Source organism: Dreissena polymorpha, chromosome 4 (assembly GCF_020536995.1).
Source record: "Dreissena polymorpha isolate Duluth1 chromosome 4, UMN_Dpol_1.0, whole genome shotgun sequence".
Lineage (NCBI taxonomy): Eukaryota > Metazoa > Mollusca > Bivalvia > Myida > Dreissenidae > Dreissena > Dreissena polymorpha.
The window spans coordinates 61,138,561-61,157,381 of NC_068358.1; the positions used below are offsets into that span (position 1 = coordinate 61,138,561).

The following is an 18,821-nucleotide window of genomic DNA, read 5'->3' on the forward strand; positions in this document are numbered from 1 at the left end:
GTAACAATCTTCCTCCCGGGTTTCCGTAATTCCTCTGAATATAAGGTTGTTTCATCTTGAACGAGCCTCCAGGTCTATCGACTTATACGCCACTGCTCTCAAGAGCTCTGTTTGTGAATTTGTCACACTGATTATATGTCCAATTTTCTGATCAACCTGCGTTAGCGATTTTTGAAACTCTTCAAGATTTTTGCTACAATTTAATTGCTCTTTTCTTATGTACCTAAGCTCATCAAACATGTGCAATAGTTTATTATCAGGTGTACTATCAATAAAATCTTGCCTGCTTAGGTAAGCCATTTTTATAAATCCGTATGTCACGTGTACTCCCGCTCGATGAAAAATTTGAAATTCACAATGGATAGTTTATATTAGTCAATATTTCACATGAAATCACATGCAATCACTTAAAATTCCATAAAACGATACCTTTAATTCACTCAACGTCTAATATACTGTCAAAAATATATAGTTTCAGTGTACTATATGTTCAATATCCACTTTTAAAATTCTAAAATGTTCTCCGGCTATATTTTTACATCCACACTGTCCGCCATTTTTAACACACCATACAAAACACATGCATTTTTGAAAATCCTGGCACGCTTGTCACCATGCGAGTAAAACTGTTTACACAATTAACAAGCTAATGTCGTTTCCTATTTTTATTATTACGCATGTCCGTGCATGATATTTACTTTATTAATGGCTACATCTATCAATTAAAACGGAAACGTCTTTCCATCTTGGAATATAATTATTTGCAATATTAATTGAACAATTTGTGCAATGCATGGTTAATGTTGACGAGTTACCACTGGTGTAGATATCCTAAAATGGCTGTATTCAACACTTTAAAATCGCATTGTCTCAAAGATCAAGGTGGCTGGCAAAGAAATGCAAAGAAATAAAGTGATTAAAAGCCTTCATATATATTGAATAATATATCCTGGACGTGGGACATTAAGCAAAAAACTTTGTTTAAAACGTTTAAAATATTCTAGTTAGAAGTTGTTTACATGACAATCTGAATTTTATATTATCGTAAACACCATTAACAGATTTCATGGAATCGTTTCATACTTGGTAATATTGACAAATAATAATTATATTTAAACTGAAAATGTTCGTCCTAATTTTAATTCGAATTTTCACGTAATCATAGCGTGAGGTCATTTTGATATGAATATTTAATAGTGATTTTCTTTTGCAGAGAAGTTGATTTTTCGTTATAATTTGATGATTTTCTTTCAAAATGATTAATATCATAGCAACACGCTAAATACCTATGGTTCTGTATTGAATGTTAAGGGTTTTAACCGAAATCTTTTTTAAATTTGTAACAAAATGATGAACAATGTCGGCAAGTACTACAATGCTTAAATATTTATGGTATTGTGATTTGTTTCATGGATCATGGCAAACTAGGAAGGACATGGACGGCGAGAAGTAGACACAAATATTTAAGTCATGGCAACAGGGGATCATTACCCCAACCTTAATCACACGATTGATCATATATCGCTGCTAAATTAAGTTTTTGATAGTACAAATCAAAGACGGGGTGACTTAGAGCGTTTTAAACATTCGGCATGTTGTCCGCTCTCTAATTCGAAAGTTTTACCTAGATGATATTAAGGCCAAGTTCGAAGATGGGCCATGTCAGATCAAAATCTAGGTCACGGGGATACCTATTTCTTGTGAATAACATCATATTATTTTTGTATTCCCATGAAACTTTGATGAATAGTTCTTATATATACTGCTTAAGTGTACACAGTGTATTTCAATAGGACTACATTGTTTGTTTTTGGCAACAATATACACTTGTTTTATTAAGTAACACATATATTTGATAATAAAGACAAACTTTGTAAAATCTATTTCAAGCAAAAAATATAAGTATATGTGTGTTATTTTCTGTGTCTATTAATATTCCCTGGATATATATACGGAGCTATGAATCATTTTTGTTTTTGTTTTTCCGCGTGCTTTGTTCGGGCTTCACTTCATTTCTAGTAGAATGTCTGGTTTGCACGGGAGTATGTGCCATCGCGGAGGCTTCATCTCTTGTCAATGTACTGCAATTCATCAAAATAAAATTAGGAAATTAAATGTATAATAAAAATGAACCAAAATGAATTACAATATAAACAATCATGAAGGTTCAACAACAAAAAATACAATGAAATATGCTATGTATACCAGATTTCTATTTCGTATTTTCCATCCTCTCCATAACTGTAGTCACCACGAGATCCGCTGTCCCATCGGACCTGAAAAAATTGCATAAGGGAAACCATTATTTTTTTTGGTCAAGCATTTTGTGTATATTCACAAGAGGAGGGGGAAAGAGTGTACGCCTGAAGTTCAATATTAGACCATTGGTATATTGCATATTACCATGGCCACCAAGATGGCGTCGACAAGCCACAAGAAGGGTTTTTGTTTTTAAAAGACCTTGTTTTACTGTTATAATGCTTGATGCGAATAAAACATTTTTTGTTTATGAAATAGTTGTAAAATTAAAAGGGCTTATTAAACAGAATCCGCATCAAGGTCATAAAAAGAATGGTCATATCATATCCATTTAAGATTATTAGTATTGGTTTCAAAATAAGTTATAAACAGCAAACCATTTTTTTTCTAAAGACGCACAGAAGCAAGTACACCAAATGTATAATTGCATTCAACAGCAAAAATGTTCATTCCAATCATGCATTTTGAACTTCTGTAGATTTCATGGGACATATTCTATAGCAGTTTAGATAAGCAGACAATGGATGAAAAACTAGATTGAGATGGAACGTGTTAAATTAATACGATATCTCCGCACTAATGATACACATAATGGTTTTACAACACAAAGCACTATCAAAAGACTAATTTCCTTTATCGCCCGTTTTTATTGTTGATCTCCTTACTTAAACAGATGTATAATTTTTGCAATAAAAACAACACAAGTATAAATTACGTCTTACGTTTTGCTTTTAGAAATAAGCATGTGCGCATTTCATGTGTTCATGAAATAAAGAATAATTAGAGGTAAAGAGCGTATCTTTAGTGCCGTTGTCTTATGTTGATCTTAAAATGAGCTGTACATTGCGTTTTGATGAGTTTGAGGATGACCATGTTTTAAAGCACATTAATTTTATTTTTGTTCTGAAAAATATCTTATTGTAAAATTAATCGCATACGATACGTCTTACAGGTACTTTTAGGCAGAATGATATACATTTAAAGAAAACGTCTTGTGTACGCAATTTACGTTCCCATGACAGTCTTTAGTATGTTAACTACCTCCATTCTTTACAATTGAACCCCAATCACCATCATTTCAGGAAAATATAAAGACACTGCCTGAATCGAAATTGCACACACATAACTGTACACATTACATTAGGGACTTCACTAGTACGTAAATTATTCTTGATTAGATAAACATCGGAGTCCATGGCGCTAAAACAATAGAAGGTGTTCATTGCATATTTCATAACGTGTTCAATAGCAACGAGGCTGATTACCCTCTGAATAGCATTTTAGAGATAAGCGTGTTTTAATCATATTTTAAAAACGTTCTTTACCATGGAACATGTGCAATATGTTTAAATTACCTGTCCAGTGATCACACTATTATCTTTATATACTCGTCTATAAACTGTTATTAGAGTGTTTTGTATTTCTACAACCGTTTGCATCATATATCGCATTAGGTATGCATCGACTAAATCATGAGAACACTTTTTAATATCCGATATTTTAGGCTTGTTAGTATGCTACACGTATTGGTTTTCTTCATCTTAGCGATCCGCGTGTTGTCAACCGAAAAAGGGATACGTACGTGAGCTTTTGGTGGTTGGACTCTAATGACGACACCAGTGTTCCACTCGTGAAAACCTTGATTTTGGCTATCTCGGCCTTGAATAAAAGATGAACAGTCGTTCAAATGTGTACAGTTCACCTATCGACTGACTTTGGTGCATATGTGTAATACAAATTTTTTCTCTCATATGAGGAAATACTCATGTTTTATTTTTTATTTTTCCGCAGTATCTAGAACAGTCATAAAACGCAAATTCTTTCATAAGGCATAGGTTCTTAGGCCGCTGTCATTATATTGGCAAAATAAATTGCACCAAATAATTTTCATTTTAACACAAGCTGCCCTGTGCAAAACATGTCGGTCGCTTCAATGCCAATGCGACAGAATACACTTATGGTTTTCGTTTATTACTAATATGTCCGTCTGGCCCTTGATTATGTCGCTCGAAATTGGATTTAAAAATAAATTGGCACAAACACCTATATTGGGACGTGTCGCTTATTGCTCGCTTAACAGTCAACGTCACTGTGTACACGTCAAATGTGGCGCAATACCTTATATGACGTTGAACATAGAGCACGCACATTCGTGTTCTTCGTATTAAAGCTTCCTAATGTGTACTCTCATAATTATGTTAAATATATGGTGTTGCTATGGCATTGTGGCCAGAATGGCACCAAATTATCGCTAATACAGACACATATACATCAAATATAACTTGAATATGCACATTCTATTTTTGCGTCAATCATTTCATGCACATAATATAAATGTATTACTAAGTACTGATACAGTTCAGAAAGTCATACATATAATGATGAATACTTATTAAATGTTCAAATAGGCGCAGAGCTACTGTAATCGTTCAGTTTCTACCTGGCTTTACTGTGCATCCCACACCAATTTTCTCTCCTGGTTTCAAGGTTCGCTGTTCTCCTGTCACAAGTACGTCATATCCATTTTCTCCGTAGTTTTGGAGATAGAGAAATTCACTTTCCACATCCCAACAAACCCATACACGTGAATCTGTAAGAATTACTTGTTTGACAAAAATGTCATACCTTATTGCTGAGCGATGAATTTGGGTGACTAACATTGTTTCAAAAGAACATTTAAAGGATTTTTGTCTAACATAGATTTTGAACTTATAAAAAAGGAAAAAACAAGAAACATAAATCCTTTGTGAGTGATGCCTAAGTTATTTAATGTAGAAAAAATCTAATGAAAACAATGCTTGCCTTCCTCGGAATGCCCGACAACTGTCCCTGGCCCATTTCCGTCCTGATCATTATTGCGCCAATCTGGTCCGCGTCGTACGCGCGAACCAATTTTGGGTAATGTTGTACTCAAACTTTCATGATACAATTTTTTTGGATCACTATCGATCATTTGCGTTCGCCAATGGGATTCCATTCGAATATCATGCATGTCTGCCTAAAAACGAACGTTTAGTTTTAAGTTTATTAAATGTATGTTTTTGCGGGTATTGTGAAAAGAAATATATATAAAAATATATACAATTTTCTTAACAAATAAACGTGAAGTAGCAATATAATAAAGCAATTTTTGTATCGTACCCCAAATAAAAGTTGTATTATGTCTTCAATTTGTTACTTTCATTTGAAACTCAAATTGTTTTTAATGAGAATTTTCCTTGATATAGTTCCTACAACATTGCCAATATGACCCGATTCAACTGATAGTAAAAATTATATATTAAAATTGGCTTCGTTTGTGGATTGTAAAAGATTTTTAACTGTGGGAAGAAAAAGCTTGGTAAAATTAAACCTCCCGATTTCTCAATATTCGTCAGACAGCATCCAGAGGAGCCGAAACATAGCTCTCCACGACGTGTTTTCAGTGTTATCATTTTTTTAATTTCCATATTGCTAGGGCAATGCTCAGAATATGTGATTTAAATGTTTGTAAAACATTCTTAAAACGCATTTTTTTGAACTTATAAAATCATTCTTAATTACCCGATCCTCACTCGACATGTCCGGGCGTCTTCTGAAGTCAAAACGGAATGCCGTAAAATCAAAAGAAGCAGCCATGGTCTAAATAAATGGAAGCATATATTACTATCAAATGTAGTAAAATAATTTAACATACATCCTGCGAATATATGACAGTTACTGTTGCATATAACATATATGTTTAAATGAACGAACGTTTCTCTTACAGAAAGGAAGTAACGTTTAGCGAGTCTTCGCCCGTCCGTGTAGTTGTACACCTTTTTGTCGATTGACCTTAGCACTTGGACAAAGTCCTATAAGAAATGGTGTCATTAAAACTATCTAACATACACTAACGCCACCAAAATCATAAAATAATTCAGTTGGTTATTAATATGTTAACAGATTCGGAAAAATCAAATTCTGCCGAATGTTTTCATCCAGATGTATACACATATCTAGATATAAAAATATTATCTTAATTATCGTTTTTAAAAGCATATGAATAAAACAAATTATGTATTTTTACATCCTTTACAGTGCCAGTATCGGTTAATGCATACTTTGTTAAAGTCTCCTACAGCTACGAAGAACACTGATTTGTCTGTTTTATTCATTTCTCCCAATATGGACATGATATCAGCCATGCTCTAAAATAAAACAAAACACGATTGCTTTGAAATGGCGATTCTTTTATACAATAAGTGCATAGAGGCAAACAAATGTGAGCAAATGTAATAACGCGGTAGCTTGTTCGAAAATCTACTTGTCAGATTTCACGAATTACATTGAATATTTTCTTGCAAAATCAGTAAATAAACTAATGAATTACCTCGTCGATAGTTTCTCCATTTGGAATGTCGGGCCCCATTATTAAAAGCGTTTCAGTTGGTCGATAGTCGCTAATGACGATAATTTTTGGTACAACTAAAATGCCATTAGTTGTGAAGGACCTGCCTATAAAATAACAATAAAAAGAACAACCTAATTATTTTTTAAAAAAACTGGAAAGATTCAAAACGATGGCATGTAACTCTAATATAAGGATAACAGATACAAAATAAATTGCACGAGCTTTTTAAAAAATGAAATCAACATATAATTATTTGATCAATAAATATGAATTAAATGCATTAAATGTACGCATGCTTTATAGCTTCAAATTAACATATTGTAATTTTTGGTCAATTAATTAACATGCAAACGCTGTACAATAAGAGCAGGATGACACAAATACATCTAGTTACTATAATGACCAACCTGCGGCTGACCCAGCCATTGCCATCCATAATCCGCCATACAATGGACTTGGACCACCCAATCTGACATGATCTTCAAAAAAAAGACATATGGGCCATGCTCTGTGAAAAGGGGGTTTAATCAATGTGCGTAAAGTATCGTCCCAGATTAGCCTGTGCAGTCCGCTCAGGCCAATAAGGGAAGACACTTTCCGCTTTTATGTCTTTTACTTACAGAGAGTTTCTTCTTTGCAAAAATCCAGTTACGGCGGAAAGTGTGGTCCCTGATTAGCCTGTGTGGACTGCACATGCTAATCTGGGACGACACTTTACGCACATGCATTAAACCCCATTTTTTCACAGAGCACGGCTTATATTCATTGAGCAATCCATTGAGATAGAAAATCATAAGTGCAGGCTTAAATGCAAATAATGATGAGTGCGTTCTCACCTATGTATTTAACAATGGTGTCGTATTCCAATGTTAAATATACTTGCAATCCTGTTTCGTGCCCAAATGTTGCAATTGCAATGTACTCATCTTTGAGGTCACTAGCACCTTCAAGACTTCGTACTTCTTTCAAACCTGTAGAGTTCAGTTAAAATCTATGTTTAATGGTTCTTATGAAATATAGATATCAGCTTGGTAGTAAATTTATGTATTTTTTAAATACGAGTTGTTTGTCACCAAATATTTGAGAATTAAATCGTCCAAAGTGCGTTCAATAATATCGTTGTTTAAGAAACTGTTTAAATGAGCGATATGTGCGTTTCTAATAATGCGTATCCATCATAAATATATACACCATAGACCGCTTGTTAACAATTGTGTAGGTATTAATCAGTTTTCAATTATTTTTATTTAAAAAAAACAACGAGAATAGCAGTGTTATATTACCCAGTTCGAAATAATAAATGCTTATATCTTCAGTAGTCATTGAGAAAACATGTCGTGCTATTTTCATTCTTATTGTCTTTAACAGCAACGAATATAATTAAATAAATGCAAAGCAGTGCCTTTTAGATAATCCATGACGAAAGTCCTGGCCTGTACCCACGCCTCACCCTCCGCCATGCTTTCCGATATGTCTATTAACAACACTGTCACCACACCCTCTATATCACCCGTAAGCAATCTAGCTAAAATAAAAACATGTTCGCGACTGTCTTTTACTTATATTATTAACAGTATTTTATTATACAATTCTTTAGCATAAATAAAATACAAACAGAGATAAAGGAACATATTCGAGATAAATGAGCTATGCTTTAAAATATGTTTTCGTTTAATGTCATACAAAAACGTGTCACTGAATTGTGAACGGAATGGTCATGATACAAAATACAGTCATTAAAAGAAAAATATGCTAGTTGCGTGATGTACATTTATAAAACGCTATACAAGGTAATATATATATATATGTGTATATATATATTACCTTGTATAGCGTTTTTATAAAAAAGCAAGTAATGAAAACAGGAATAAGAAGTTCAATTATGGATACACAAGTAAATGGCGGATTAAAGCTCTGCCAAGTTCAGGTACCTCGAAATACAATAAGTCCAAAAGGAATGTGAATTGCACACCTTTTGTTTGTAATAATCAAATATTTATTATATTATTTATTTTTTGAAACTTAATCATGAGTTGTTGCGAATGGGGCAGAACATATATTTGTCATCGAATACGACCTCGATGTCCCATAACTATGTGAAAGAATTATTAAAATGCTTATTGTTCGCATAAAACATCATCATGTTAATGAAAATTTAAAAAAGTTTAATACAAAATATTCTGACAATATTACGTTATAGAAAGCGCAATTAATTTGCAAACTTATTATCTCTGTGAGATAACACAATACGAAGATGATCGTGGGGTCCGGGATGATATATCCCCTTGGTATTTGTAAATATTAAAGTTAAGCCAGAGAAAAAGTTGCTGTGAAATTTATAAATAGTTATGTGTATAAGCATATAAGTATATGCTACTTAGGCGCGATCTATTATATAAGTATCAGTGTAAATTGGCTGCATATATGAGGACATGATTTTGATACATATTTAATGTATTCTGATTACGTAGGGTTTATGTGTATGCATGTTTCGTATCACTGAAAATATTACCAATGTCGAGTTCACTTTGTGACATCAATATCCACGCATCTAGCTCCTGGAACACTTTTCGTTGCGTTTGCTTTATCACAGTCATGCCTGCAGGAAACAAGGTTATTAAAATATTAACATAATCTGTTTTCATGCTTAATCTTAACTTAAAACTAGCGTCTTCAATGGATTCACTATTTGCTGTATGTAATACAATTTGCGGTTATTTCATCAGTGCCATATCTGTTTGAAACAGGATATTGTTCCATATTGGAAAATAGTGTAATGTTTTATGCACTAATTCTACGTTAATCTCGCGTCTTTGACGTAAACTGTTATAAAACACAAAGTTATGAGTTCAACTTGGTTTGAGACATTAGAAATATAAAAAATTCAATAATATTTAAGTACAACATGTATTTACGAAAAAATCCGATTAATGAACAAAGTATGAAATGATTACTAATTAATTATGACACACTCATATTGAAATCATACCTATGCCACGTGGGATTGAGCTAGCTTGGGTGTGATCGTTACTACAAAAACAAAGCAATATTTTAATGAGTCAATATACAATACATGAATATATGAATAATTTTATTAATAATCGATTTATTAAAACTTCGTGTGGTTAAAAAGATGGAAAATAACCTCGATTCATTTGATTGCATGCTCGTTTGCACGGGGGATAGAGTTGATGTATTCTTTTCGGCTCCTGACGTTGCAGAGTTTTCAGTGCATCTGTCGTGCAGTCCCGAATTCCCTAAAGAAGTCGATGTATGTGCTTCTTGACGAGTCTCAACCACAGATCGTTTTCGTTCTATTTTTGAGGCATCTTCTTTGTTATCATGGTCCGTCTGCAACGCAATTGTTATGTTATGTAGTTCGGACATTTTCGTCTGCATCTCTTTAAGTCTCTTCTCAAATGACAGAATGCCATCTGTCGTAGCTTTCAGGTCGTCAAGGCGTGACGAAACAGCATCTAAATCTAATGTCGCAATATAATTAAACGACTAGTGCCGTTACTAATGTAATAAGTAGCTTTTTATATTTAGTTAACGCAGAGTAGATATTATACATTGCATAGCACACTTATAATGCATCTTGATGTGCTTAAATCATAAATATATAAGTATCATAAGTTTACTTACGTGTAGAACCTAATAATCATATTTTTCATAATGTGTTCCATTCTAGAACTGAAATAACATGCATTTTAGTGTATAAATAAGTCGTTCTTTCGTTAGGATTTGAATCAGGTACCTGTCCGTAAACTTTTCGTTTGGCTGCAACTGAAATATTAAAACTGTATTAATAACAGCAATTTTATGCGTCGCAGTGAGTTTAACTAAAAGTATTATTTATTAAAAATATTTATAAATATTTATTATCATACACATATATTGCAATTAAATGTGTCAGTTATCTGTACATTCATTTCTGTTATAGTGTTATGTTGATCGACACACTAGCTATAGTTGATTATCAGATGCAATGGAATACATTTTAATCAGCGGCAAACCGCTACCTACTGTTACATTAATATGTAAAAGATATGCTCTATAAATTCTGAACGTGTAATACGAGACCGCCAAAGAATGCTACAAGCTTATATACATTCATTCTTTACACCGACAATGTATTATCGGCTTTAAATCATGAGTACAATTCAAAAAGAAATAAGTCGCTCGAAACAATACACAACTTCGGATTTTGTTAAATAAACGGAAAAATATTAAATGATGAAAATGCGATACTAATTAAAACACAGTTTCATTTACCAAGGACAATCTGAGCCACACTGTAAAACCCTGTTTATGTTTGCCTCGAGTCGCCGTATGCCCAACTTTATCTCTTCGATCTCAGTATTTAAGTCAACCTACAAGACACGTTACTCATCAATGTATTATACATGTGATTATATTCATCCTGAGCATACATGTTTTAAACAGCTAAACCTATGTTGTTTTATGTGGATACTACCAGTTAAATAAAATAAACTGGTTTTATTTCATGTATCAGACGTAATATGGTACACAATTGTTAATATAGTACAGGTACGGTAAAACCTACTTTCTATTCTAATGCATGACAAGTTTTCGCTGAAATCTGCTTTTGCATGATAAGACAATGCATGTACACACATGAAAACGTACACGTAAAAATGCGGTTAAGCATGAGTAGTTGTGAATGCGGTAAAACGTAAACAAATAAATACCTGTTCGTCCATTGTGTTTATCTATCTCCGACTTCGTCTGTACCTAACCATTTCGCAATCGATAACACCACGTGACTTAACGAGATCTAAATAAACGTTACCGTATGTATAAATACAGTCTAACCTGCCAATAAAGACCACTCAATCGAATGGTCGTTATGGTCTGTGTTCATAGGTGGTCTTCATTCGCAAGATCGATTGAAACTTTGCAAAATATTTAAAGGTACCTTGTCCATGGATGTTCCCTATAGTTAAATGTGTTTGAATGCAAATGCATGCATACTGTTATTAATTTGAAAACAGTTTGATTGTTATATTTATTACTTCAAGATCGTTATGCTTTATAGTATGTATTGAAACAATCATATACATGTAAAAATAAGTATTGACATGTATGTACATGTAATTATACAAAGAACACAGTACAACAGACCCCCCTCCCAACACACACAATCAAATCACTTTCTTAAAAAAACACTTATTTACTCTACTTGACGTGAGATTCAATCTTTACTTTGTGAATAACATAATCGTGGACTGGGGCGTTATACAACAGCAACAGGACGTTTGGCTTCTTCTCCTCCATCTGGCGATCGAGGTCTATGAGCCAATTATCCATCAAGAGGTGAACATCCAAGCCTTGCGATTTGCCTCGTAACAGACCGGTAGCTTCCGCGTGTTCATGGAACCAAAACAGCGCGGCTTCCGGGACCTGCTAATAACGAGCAGCTTCAGCTTCTCGCATAAACATATTTATTAAGATGATGTTGTGTTTCCATTCCCATTGCATCGTATTTAATGATACAAAAAAAACGTGTTCACAATTATCTGTCCATAATGTTTCATTACCAGTAATGGAGGCACAGTATGCAACATTGATGCGCTCTTTGACACCGGCTCACGACTGGCGACTGGCCCTTGGTAAAGTAGATTGACCTGGAAGAACAGACCGCTATTGTCAATAATAAAAATGTTCTTTAGCTTGTAGACGCACAAACAGCAGGAAACAACTGCTTCCACTCTCTTCTTTACCTCGCTCACCTCTCTGAGTTTTAAACACAATGCTGTTTCGTTTCACAAATAAATAAAGTCAGCAAGTCATAGCTTGCCATAAAGTCTAAATGACTCAACTCACTCGCCAACTTCAAGGTTTTCTCTTGATTCATAGATCCAGACACAGTCAATAGCATCGTACTAGCTTCCATAAACCACGTATGCACTAACTATATCACTGACGCGTCAACAGACTAACGCTAAGTGATTTTACTTTCAGAGTTAACGTTCACATAAAACTCGTCCAACCTCTCACGTTTATGCCTCAGAATGCCCTGGATATAAGTTTTGCCTACACCAAGACAACTAGCCACTCTTCACTGTCCTTTGTACTTCCTCGTTTGCAACATATATTTCCTCTAGATTTAATGGTGGCCGCCCGGAAATTCGCGGATGATTTTAAGAGCAATTTATTAGATGTCATTTTAACAGACGATGTTCATTAAATGAAACACGTGTTCTTTTGCTATAGTTTACAGCGGCATTTCAAAGCTAAAAACTCTCCTATCATTCCTGTATTATATGTATCTTGATAAAATAAAAAGAAGACAGACACTACCATATTTCTGGCATTTAAAGCCGGAGTAAATACTTCAAACTTTAGGAAATACTTTGAATTTGCTTTCTCTGTTCGAAACAATTCGACATATATAACTTAAAGCAAGACATCCCACAAATAATAACATGGATATTTTTATTCCATAACAAATATGATTTTCATATATTAATTGCTAACTCCTAGCGTCTACATCAGCGATGGTCATAGCTTTCTTGTTTATGGCGTTAATAACAAGCCCGAAATAAAAACTAAGTTGGTAAACATAAGTTTTATACCATAACGCTAGTCTAAATTTCTTGTAATAATTGGTTATCTGTCTAAACACGATGTGATAACATAAAACAATTTTGAAGATTGAAATTGAACTGAATCAGTTAATGAGCATTGCTCTACAGATTATATATAGCAATAGCTTCGTTCGAAATTCGTCACAATTTTTAAGTCAAGTGAATTGGTTAGGTAGGAGTGCTGGGGCACACTCCGGTCCCACACACAATGCAGCCCCTGGTGCACACTCCGGTCCCACACACAATGCAGCCCCTGGTGCACACTCCGGTCCCACACACAATGCAGCCCCTGGTGCACACTCCGGTCCCACACACAATGCAGCCCCTGGTGCCCCCCACACAATGCAGCCCCTGGTGCACACTCCGGTCCCACACACAATGCAGCCCCTGGTGCACACTCCGGTCCCACACACAATGCAGCTCCTGGTGCACACTCCGGTCCCACACACAATGCAGCCCCTGGTGCACACTCCGGTCCCACACACATTGCAGCCCCTGGCACACTCCGGTCCCACACACAATGCAGCCCCTGGTGCACACTCCGGTCCCACACACAATGCAGCCCCTGGGGCACAATCCGGTCCCACACACAATGCAGCCCCTGGGGCACAATCCGGTCCCACACACAATGCAGCCCCTGGGGCACAAATCGGTCCCACACACAATGCAGCCCCTGGTGCACACTCCGGTCCCACACACAATGCAGCCCCTGGTGCACACTCCGGTCCCACACACAGTGCAGCCCCTGGGGCACACTCTGGTCCCACACACAATGCACCCCCTGGGGCAAAATCCGGTCCCACACACAATGCAGCCCCTGGGGCACACTCCGGTCCCACACACAATGCAGCCCCTGGGGCACAATCCGGTCCCACACACAATGCAGCCCCTGGGGCACAATCCGGTCCCACACACAATGCAGCCCCTGGGGCACACTCCGGTCCCACACACAATGCAGCCCCTGGCACACTCCGGTCCCACACACAATGCAGCCCCTGTGGCACACTCCGGTCCCACACACAATGCAGCCCCTGGTGCACAATCCGGTCCCACACACAATGCAGCCCCTGGTGCACAATCCGGTCCCACACACAATGCAGCCCCTGGTGCACACTCCGGTCCCACACACAATGCAGCCCCTGGTGCTCAATCCGGTCCCACACACAATGCAGCCCCTGGGGCACACTCCGGTCCCACACACAATGCAGCCCCTGGTGCACACTCCGGTCCCACACACAATGCAGTCCCTGGTGTACACTCCGGTCCCACACACAATGCAGCCCCTGGCACACTCCGGTCCCACACACAATGCAGCCCCTGGGGCACAATCCGGTCCCACACACAATGCAGCCCCTGGTGCACAATCTGGTCCCACACACAATGCAGTCCCTGGTGCACACTCCGGTCCCACACACAATGCAGCCCCTGGTGCACACTCCGGTCCCACTCACAGTGCAGCCCCTGGTGCACACTCCGATCCCACACACAATGCAGTCCCTGGTGCACACTCCGGTCCCACACACAATGCAGTCCCTGGTGCACACTCCGGTCCCACACACAATGCAGTCCCTGATGCACACTCCGGTCCCACACACAATGCAGTCCCTGGTGCACACTCCGGTCTCACACACAATGCAGTCCCTGGTGCACACTCCGGTCCCACACACAATGCATCCCCTGGGGCACACTCCGGTCCCACACACAATGCAGTCCCTGGTGCACACTCCGATCCCACACACAATGCAGTCCCTGGTGCACACTCCGGTCCCACACACAATGCAGTCCCTGGTGCACACTCCGATCCCACACACAATGCAGCCCCTGGTGCACACTCCGGTCCCACACACAATGCAGTCCCTGATGCACACTCCGGTCCCACACACAATGCAGTCCCTGGTGCACACTCCGGTCCCACACACAATGCAGCCCCTGGGGCACACTCCGGTCCCACACACAGTGCAGCCTCTGGTGCACACTCCGATCCCACACACAATGCAGTCCGTGGTGCACACTCCGGTCCCACACACAATGCAGTCCCTGGTGCACACTCCGGTCCCACACACAATGCAGTCCCTGATGCACACTCCGGTCCCACACACAATGCAGTCCCTGGTGCAAACTCCGGTCCCACACACAATGCAGTCCCTGGTGCACACTCCGGTCCCACACACAATGCAGCCCCTGGTGCACACTCCGGTCCCACACACAATGCAGTCCCTGGTGCACACTCCGGTCCCACACACAATGCAATCCCTGGTGCACACTCCGGTTCCACACACAATGCAGCCCCTGGTGCACACTCCGGTCCCACACACAATGCAGCCCCTGGGGCTCACTCCGGTCCCACGCACAATGCAGCCCCTGATGCACACTCCGATCCCACACACAATGCAGTCCCTGGTGCACACTCCGGCCCCACACACAATGCAGCCCCTGATGCACACTCCGGTCCCTCACACAATGCAGTCCCTGATGCACACTCCGGTCCCACACACAATGCAGTCCCTGGTGCACACTCCGGTCCCACACACAATGCAGTCCCTGGTGCACACTCCGGTCCCACACACAATGCAGCCCCTGCTGCACACTCCGGTCCCACACACAATGCAGTCCCTGATGCACACTCCGGTCCCACACACAATGCAGTCCCTGGTGCACACTCCGGTCCCACACACAATGCAGTCCCTGGTGCACACTCCGGTCCCACACACAATGCAGCCCCTGATGCACACTCCGGTCCCACACACAATGCAGCCCCTGGTGCACACTCCGGTCCCACACACAATGCAGTCCCTGGTGCACACTCCGGTCACACACACAATGCAGTCCCTGGTGCACACTCCGGTCCCACACACAATGCAGCCCCTGGTGCACACTCCGGTCCCACACACAATACATCCCCTGGTGCACACTCCGGTCCCACACACAATGCAGCCCCTGTGGCACACTCCGGTCCCACACACAATGCAGTCCCTGGGGCACACTCCGGTCCCACACACAATGCAGCCCCTGGTGCACACTCCGATCCCACACACAATGCAGCCCCTGGGGCACACTCCGGTCCCACACACAATGCAGCCCCTGGGGCACACTCCGGTCCCACACACAATGCAGCCCCTGGTGCACACTCCGGTCCCACTCACAGTGCAGCCCCTGGTGCACACTCCGATCCCACACACAATGCAGTCCCTGGTGCACACTCCGGTCCCACACACAATGCAGTCCCTGGTGCACACTCCGGTCCCACACACAATGCAGTCCCTGATGCACACTCCGGTCCCACACACAATGCAGTCCCTGGTGCACACTCCGGTCTCACACACAATGCAGTCCCTGGTGCACACTCCGGTCCCACACACAATGCATCCCCTGGGGCACACTCCGGTCCCACACACAATGCAGTCCCTGGTGCACACTCCGATCCCACACACAATGCAGTCCCTGGTGCACACTCCGGTCCCACACACAATGCAGTCCCTGGTGCACACTCCGATCCCACACACAATGCAGCCCCTGGTGCACACTCCGGTCCCACACACAATGCAGTCCCTGATGCACACTCCGGTCCCACACACAATGCAGTCCCTGGTGCACACTCCGGTCCCACACACAATGCAGCCCCTGGGGCACAATCCGGTCCCACACACAGTGCAGCCTCTGGTGCACACTCCGATCCCACACACAATGCAGTCCGTGGTGCACACTCCGGTCCCACACACAATGCAGTCCCTGGTGCACACTCCGGTCCCACACACAATGCAGTCCCTGATGCACACTCCGGTCCCACACACAATGCAGTCCCTGGTGCAAACTCCGGTCCCACACACAATGCAGTCCCTGGTGCACACTCCGGTCCCACACACAATGCAGCCCCTGGTGCACACTCCGGTCCCACACACAATGCAGTCCCTGGTGCACACTCCGGTCCCACACACAATGCAATCCCTGGTGCACACTCCGGTTCCACACACAATGCAGCCCCTGGTGCACACTCCGGTCCCACACACAATGCAGCCCCTGGGGCTCACTCCGGTCCCACGCACAATGCAGCCCCTGATGCACACTCCGATCCCACACACAATGCAGTCCCTGGTGCACACTCCGGCCCCACACACAATGCAGCCCCTGATGCACACTCCGGTCCCTCACACAATGCAGTCCCTGATGCACACTCCGGTCCCACACACAATGCAGTCCCTGGTGCACACTCCGGTCCCACACACAATGCAGTCCCTGGTGCACACTCCGGTCCCACACACAATGCAGCCCCTGCTGCACACTCCGGTCCCACACACAATGCAGTCCCTGATGCACACTCCGGTCCCACACACAATGCAGTCCCTGGTGCACACTCCGGTCCCACACACAATGCAGTCCCTGGTGCACACTCCGGTCCCACACACAATGCAGCCCCTGGTGCACACTCCGGTCCCACACACAATGCAGCCCCTGGTGCACACTCCGGTCCCACACACAATGCAGTCCCTGGTGCACACTCCGGTCACACACACAATGCAGTCCCTGGTGCACACTCCGGTCCCACACACAATGCAGCCCCTGGTGCACACTCCGGTCCCACACACAATACATCCCCTGGTGCACACTCCGGTCCCACACACAATGCAGCCCCTGGTGCGAAATAGCATCATAAACTTCGACGCACACACTTGATATATCAGTTCGAACACAGGCAGGACGATATCTCATTGTACAGAGATCTGACACTATTTCAGAGTGATTCATCTCCGTCATTAACACCGACATTTCGATGGAGTTCAAAGTACCTATAAGTACAGCAAAGGCTTACGGGGTCGTTAGTATTATTTGACATCACTCACATATATCAAGTTAGGATGCATATATACTTGATACCCACACTAAGATGATTTGTTTCTAATCTAAATAAACTTAGGCAACATTTTTTTCCCTTATATATACTTTTGAAAAACATGATTATGAAGCAACAACAACAAATCGTTAAAGAATCACTTATTTTCATATGTGGGAACATTGATTTTCTCTCATATCAAATTTCGATTTGGATCACAAAATTGAACACCACAGAAATAATGTGTGATTGCGGATTTAGGTGTATCGAAACATTGTTTTAGCGTTCTTTTGATCAAGCACACACTTTGTCAAAACATATATCCTGTATATTTATTGAACATCAACTTTAATCTTTAAATTTGTATTACTTAAAGGGACTTGTTCTCAGATTGTCGTATTTTGTAAATATGCAATCTAAATATGTTTAAAAAATAAGGTTTGCAAGGTATCTTAACTAATTATAACAAGATAAAAAGCTGACGGGGAGTCGAACTCGGGTCCTTTAAAACACAACTCACTTCCACTGCGCGACGCAAGTCCCCGGCGAAAGGTAAAGCGTTACAAACGCTGTTATTTTAGCGATTTCGAATGATTATTATCTGTAAATGGGCCAATATTTTAAACATTTTCTTTGCAAATAGCGTTATTTCGCTTCTTTAAGCATAACGCATACATTTTTTATGAATATTTGACAATTATGTTTAAAATTGTCATTTTGCTAAACTGTCAACAACTACCTTTAAAAATAT

General features: G+C 40.3%; 1 protein-coding gene across 2 annotated transcripts; it reads right to left on the reverse strand.

Annotated features, from left to right (window-relative positions):
* Nucleotides 1–1,867: 1,867 nt before the first annotated feature.
* Nucleotides 1,868–12,050, reverse strand: LOC127879368 (uncharacterized). Of its 2 annotated transcripts, XM_052426144.1 has the most exons (18): nt 11,344–12,050; nt 10,907–11,004; nt 10,389–10,417; nt 9,777–10,113; nt 9,621–9,661; nt 9,144–9,230; nt 8,034–8,156; nt 7,468–7,602; nt 7,039–7,110; nt 6,611–6,735; nt 6,342–6,428; nt 6,006–6,092; nt 5,803–5,880; nt 5,062–5,257; nt 4,700–4,849; nt 3,842–3,918; nt 2,206–2,276; nt 1,868–2,081 (listed from the first exon to the last, which is right to left on the reverse strand). In XM_052426144.1, the coding sequence occupies exons 1-18, from the start codon at nt 11,353–11,355 to the stop codon at nt 1,958–1,960; spliced, it is 1,929 nt and encodes a 642-aa protein (XP_052282104.1). In that variant the 5' UTR covers nt 11,356–12,050; the 3' UTR covers nt 1,868–1,957. The 2 variants fall into 2 exon arrangements, with proteins under 2 accessions (XP_052282104.1, XP_052282105.1); XM_052426145.1 differs by lacking the exon at nt 11,344–12,050 and having other exon boundaries at nt 9,777–9,982; nt 10,907–11,006.
* Between the last annotated feature and the right edge of the window lie 6,771 nt (nt 12,051–18,821).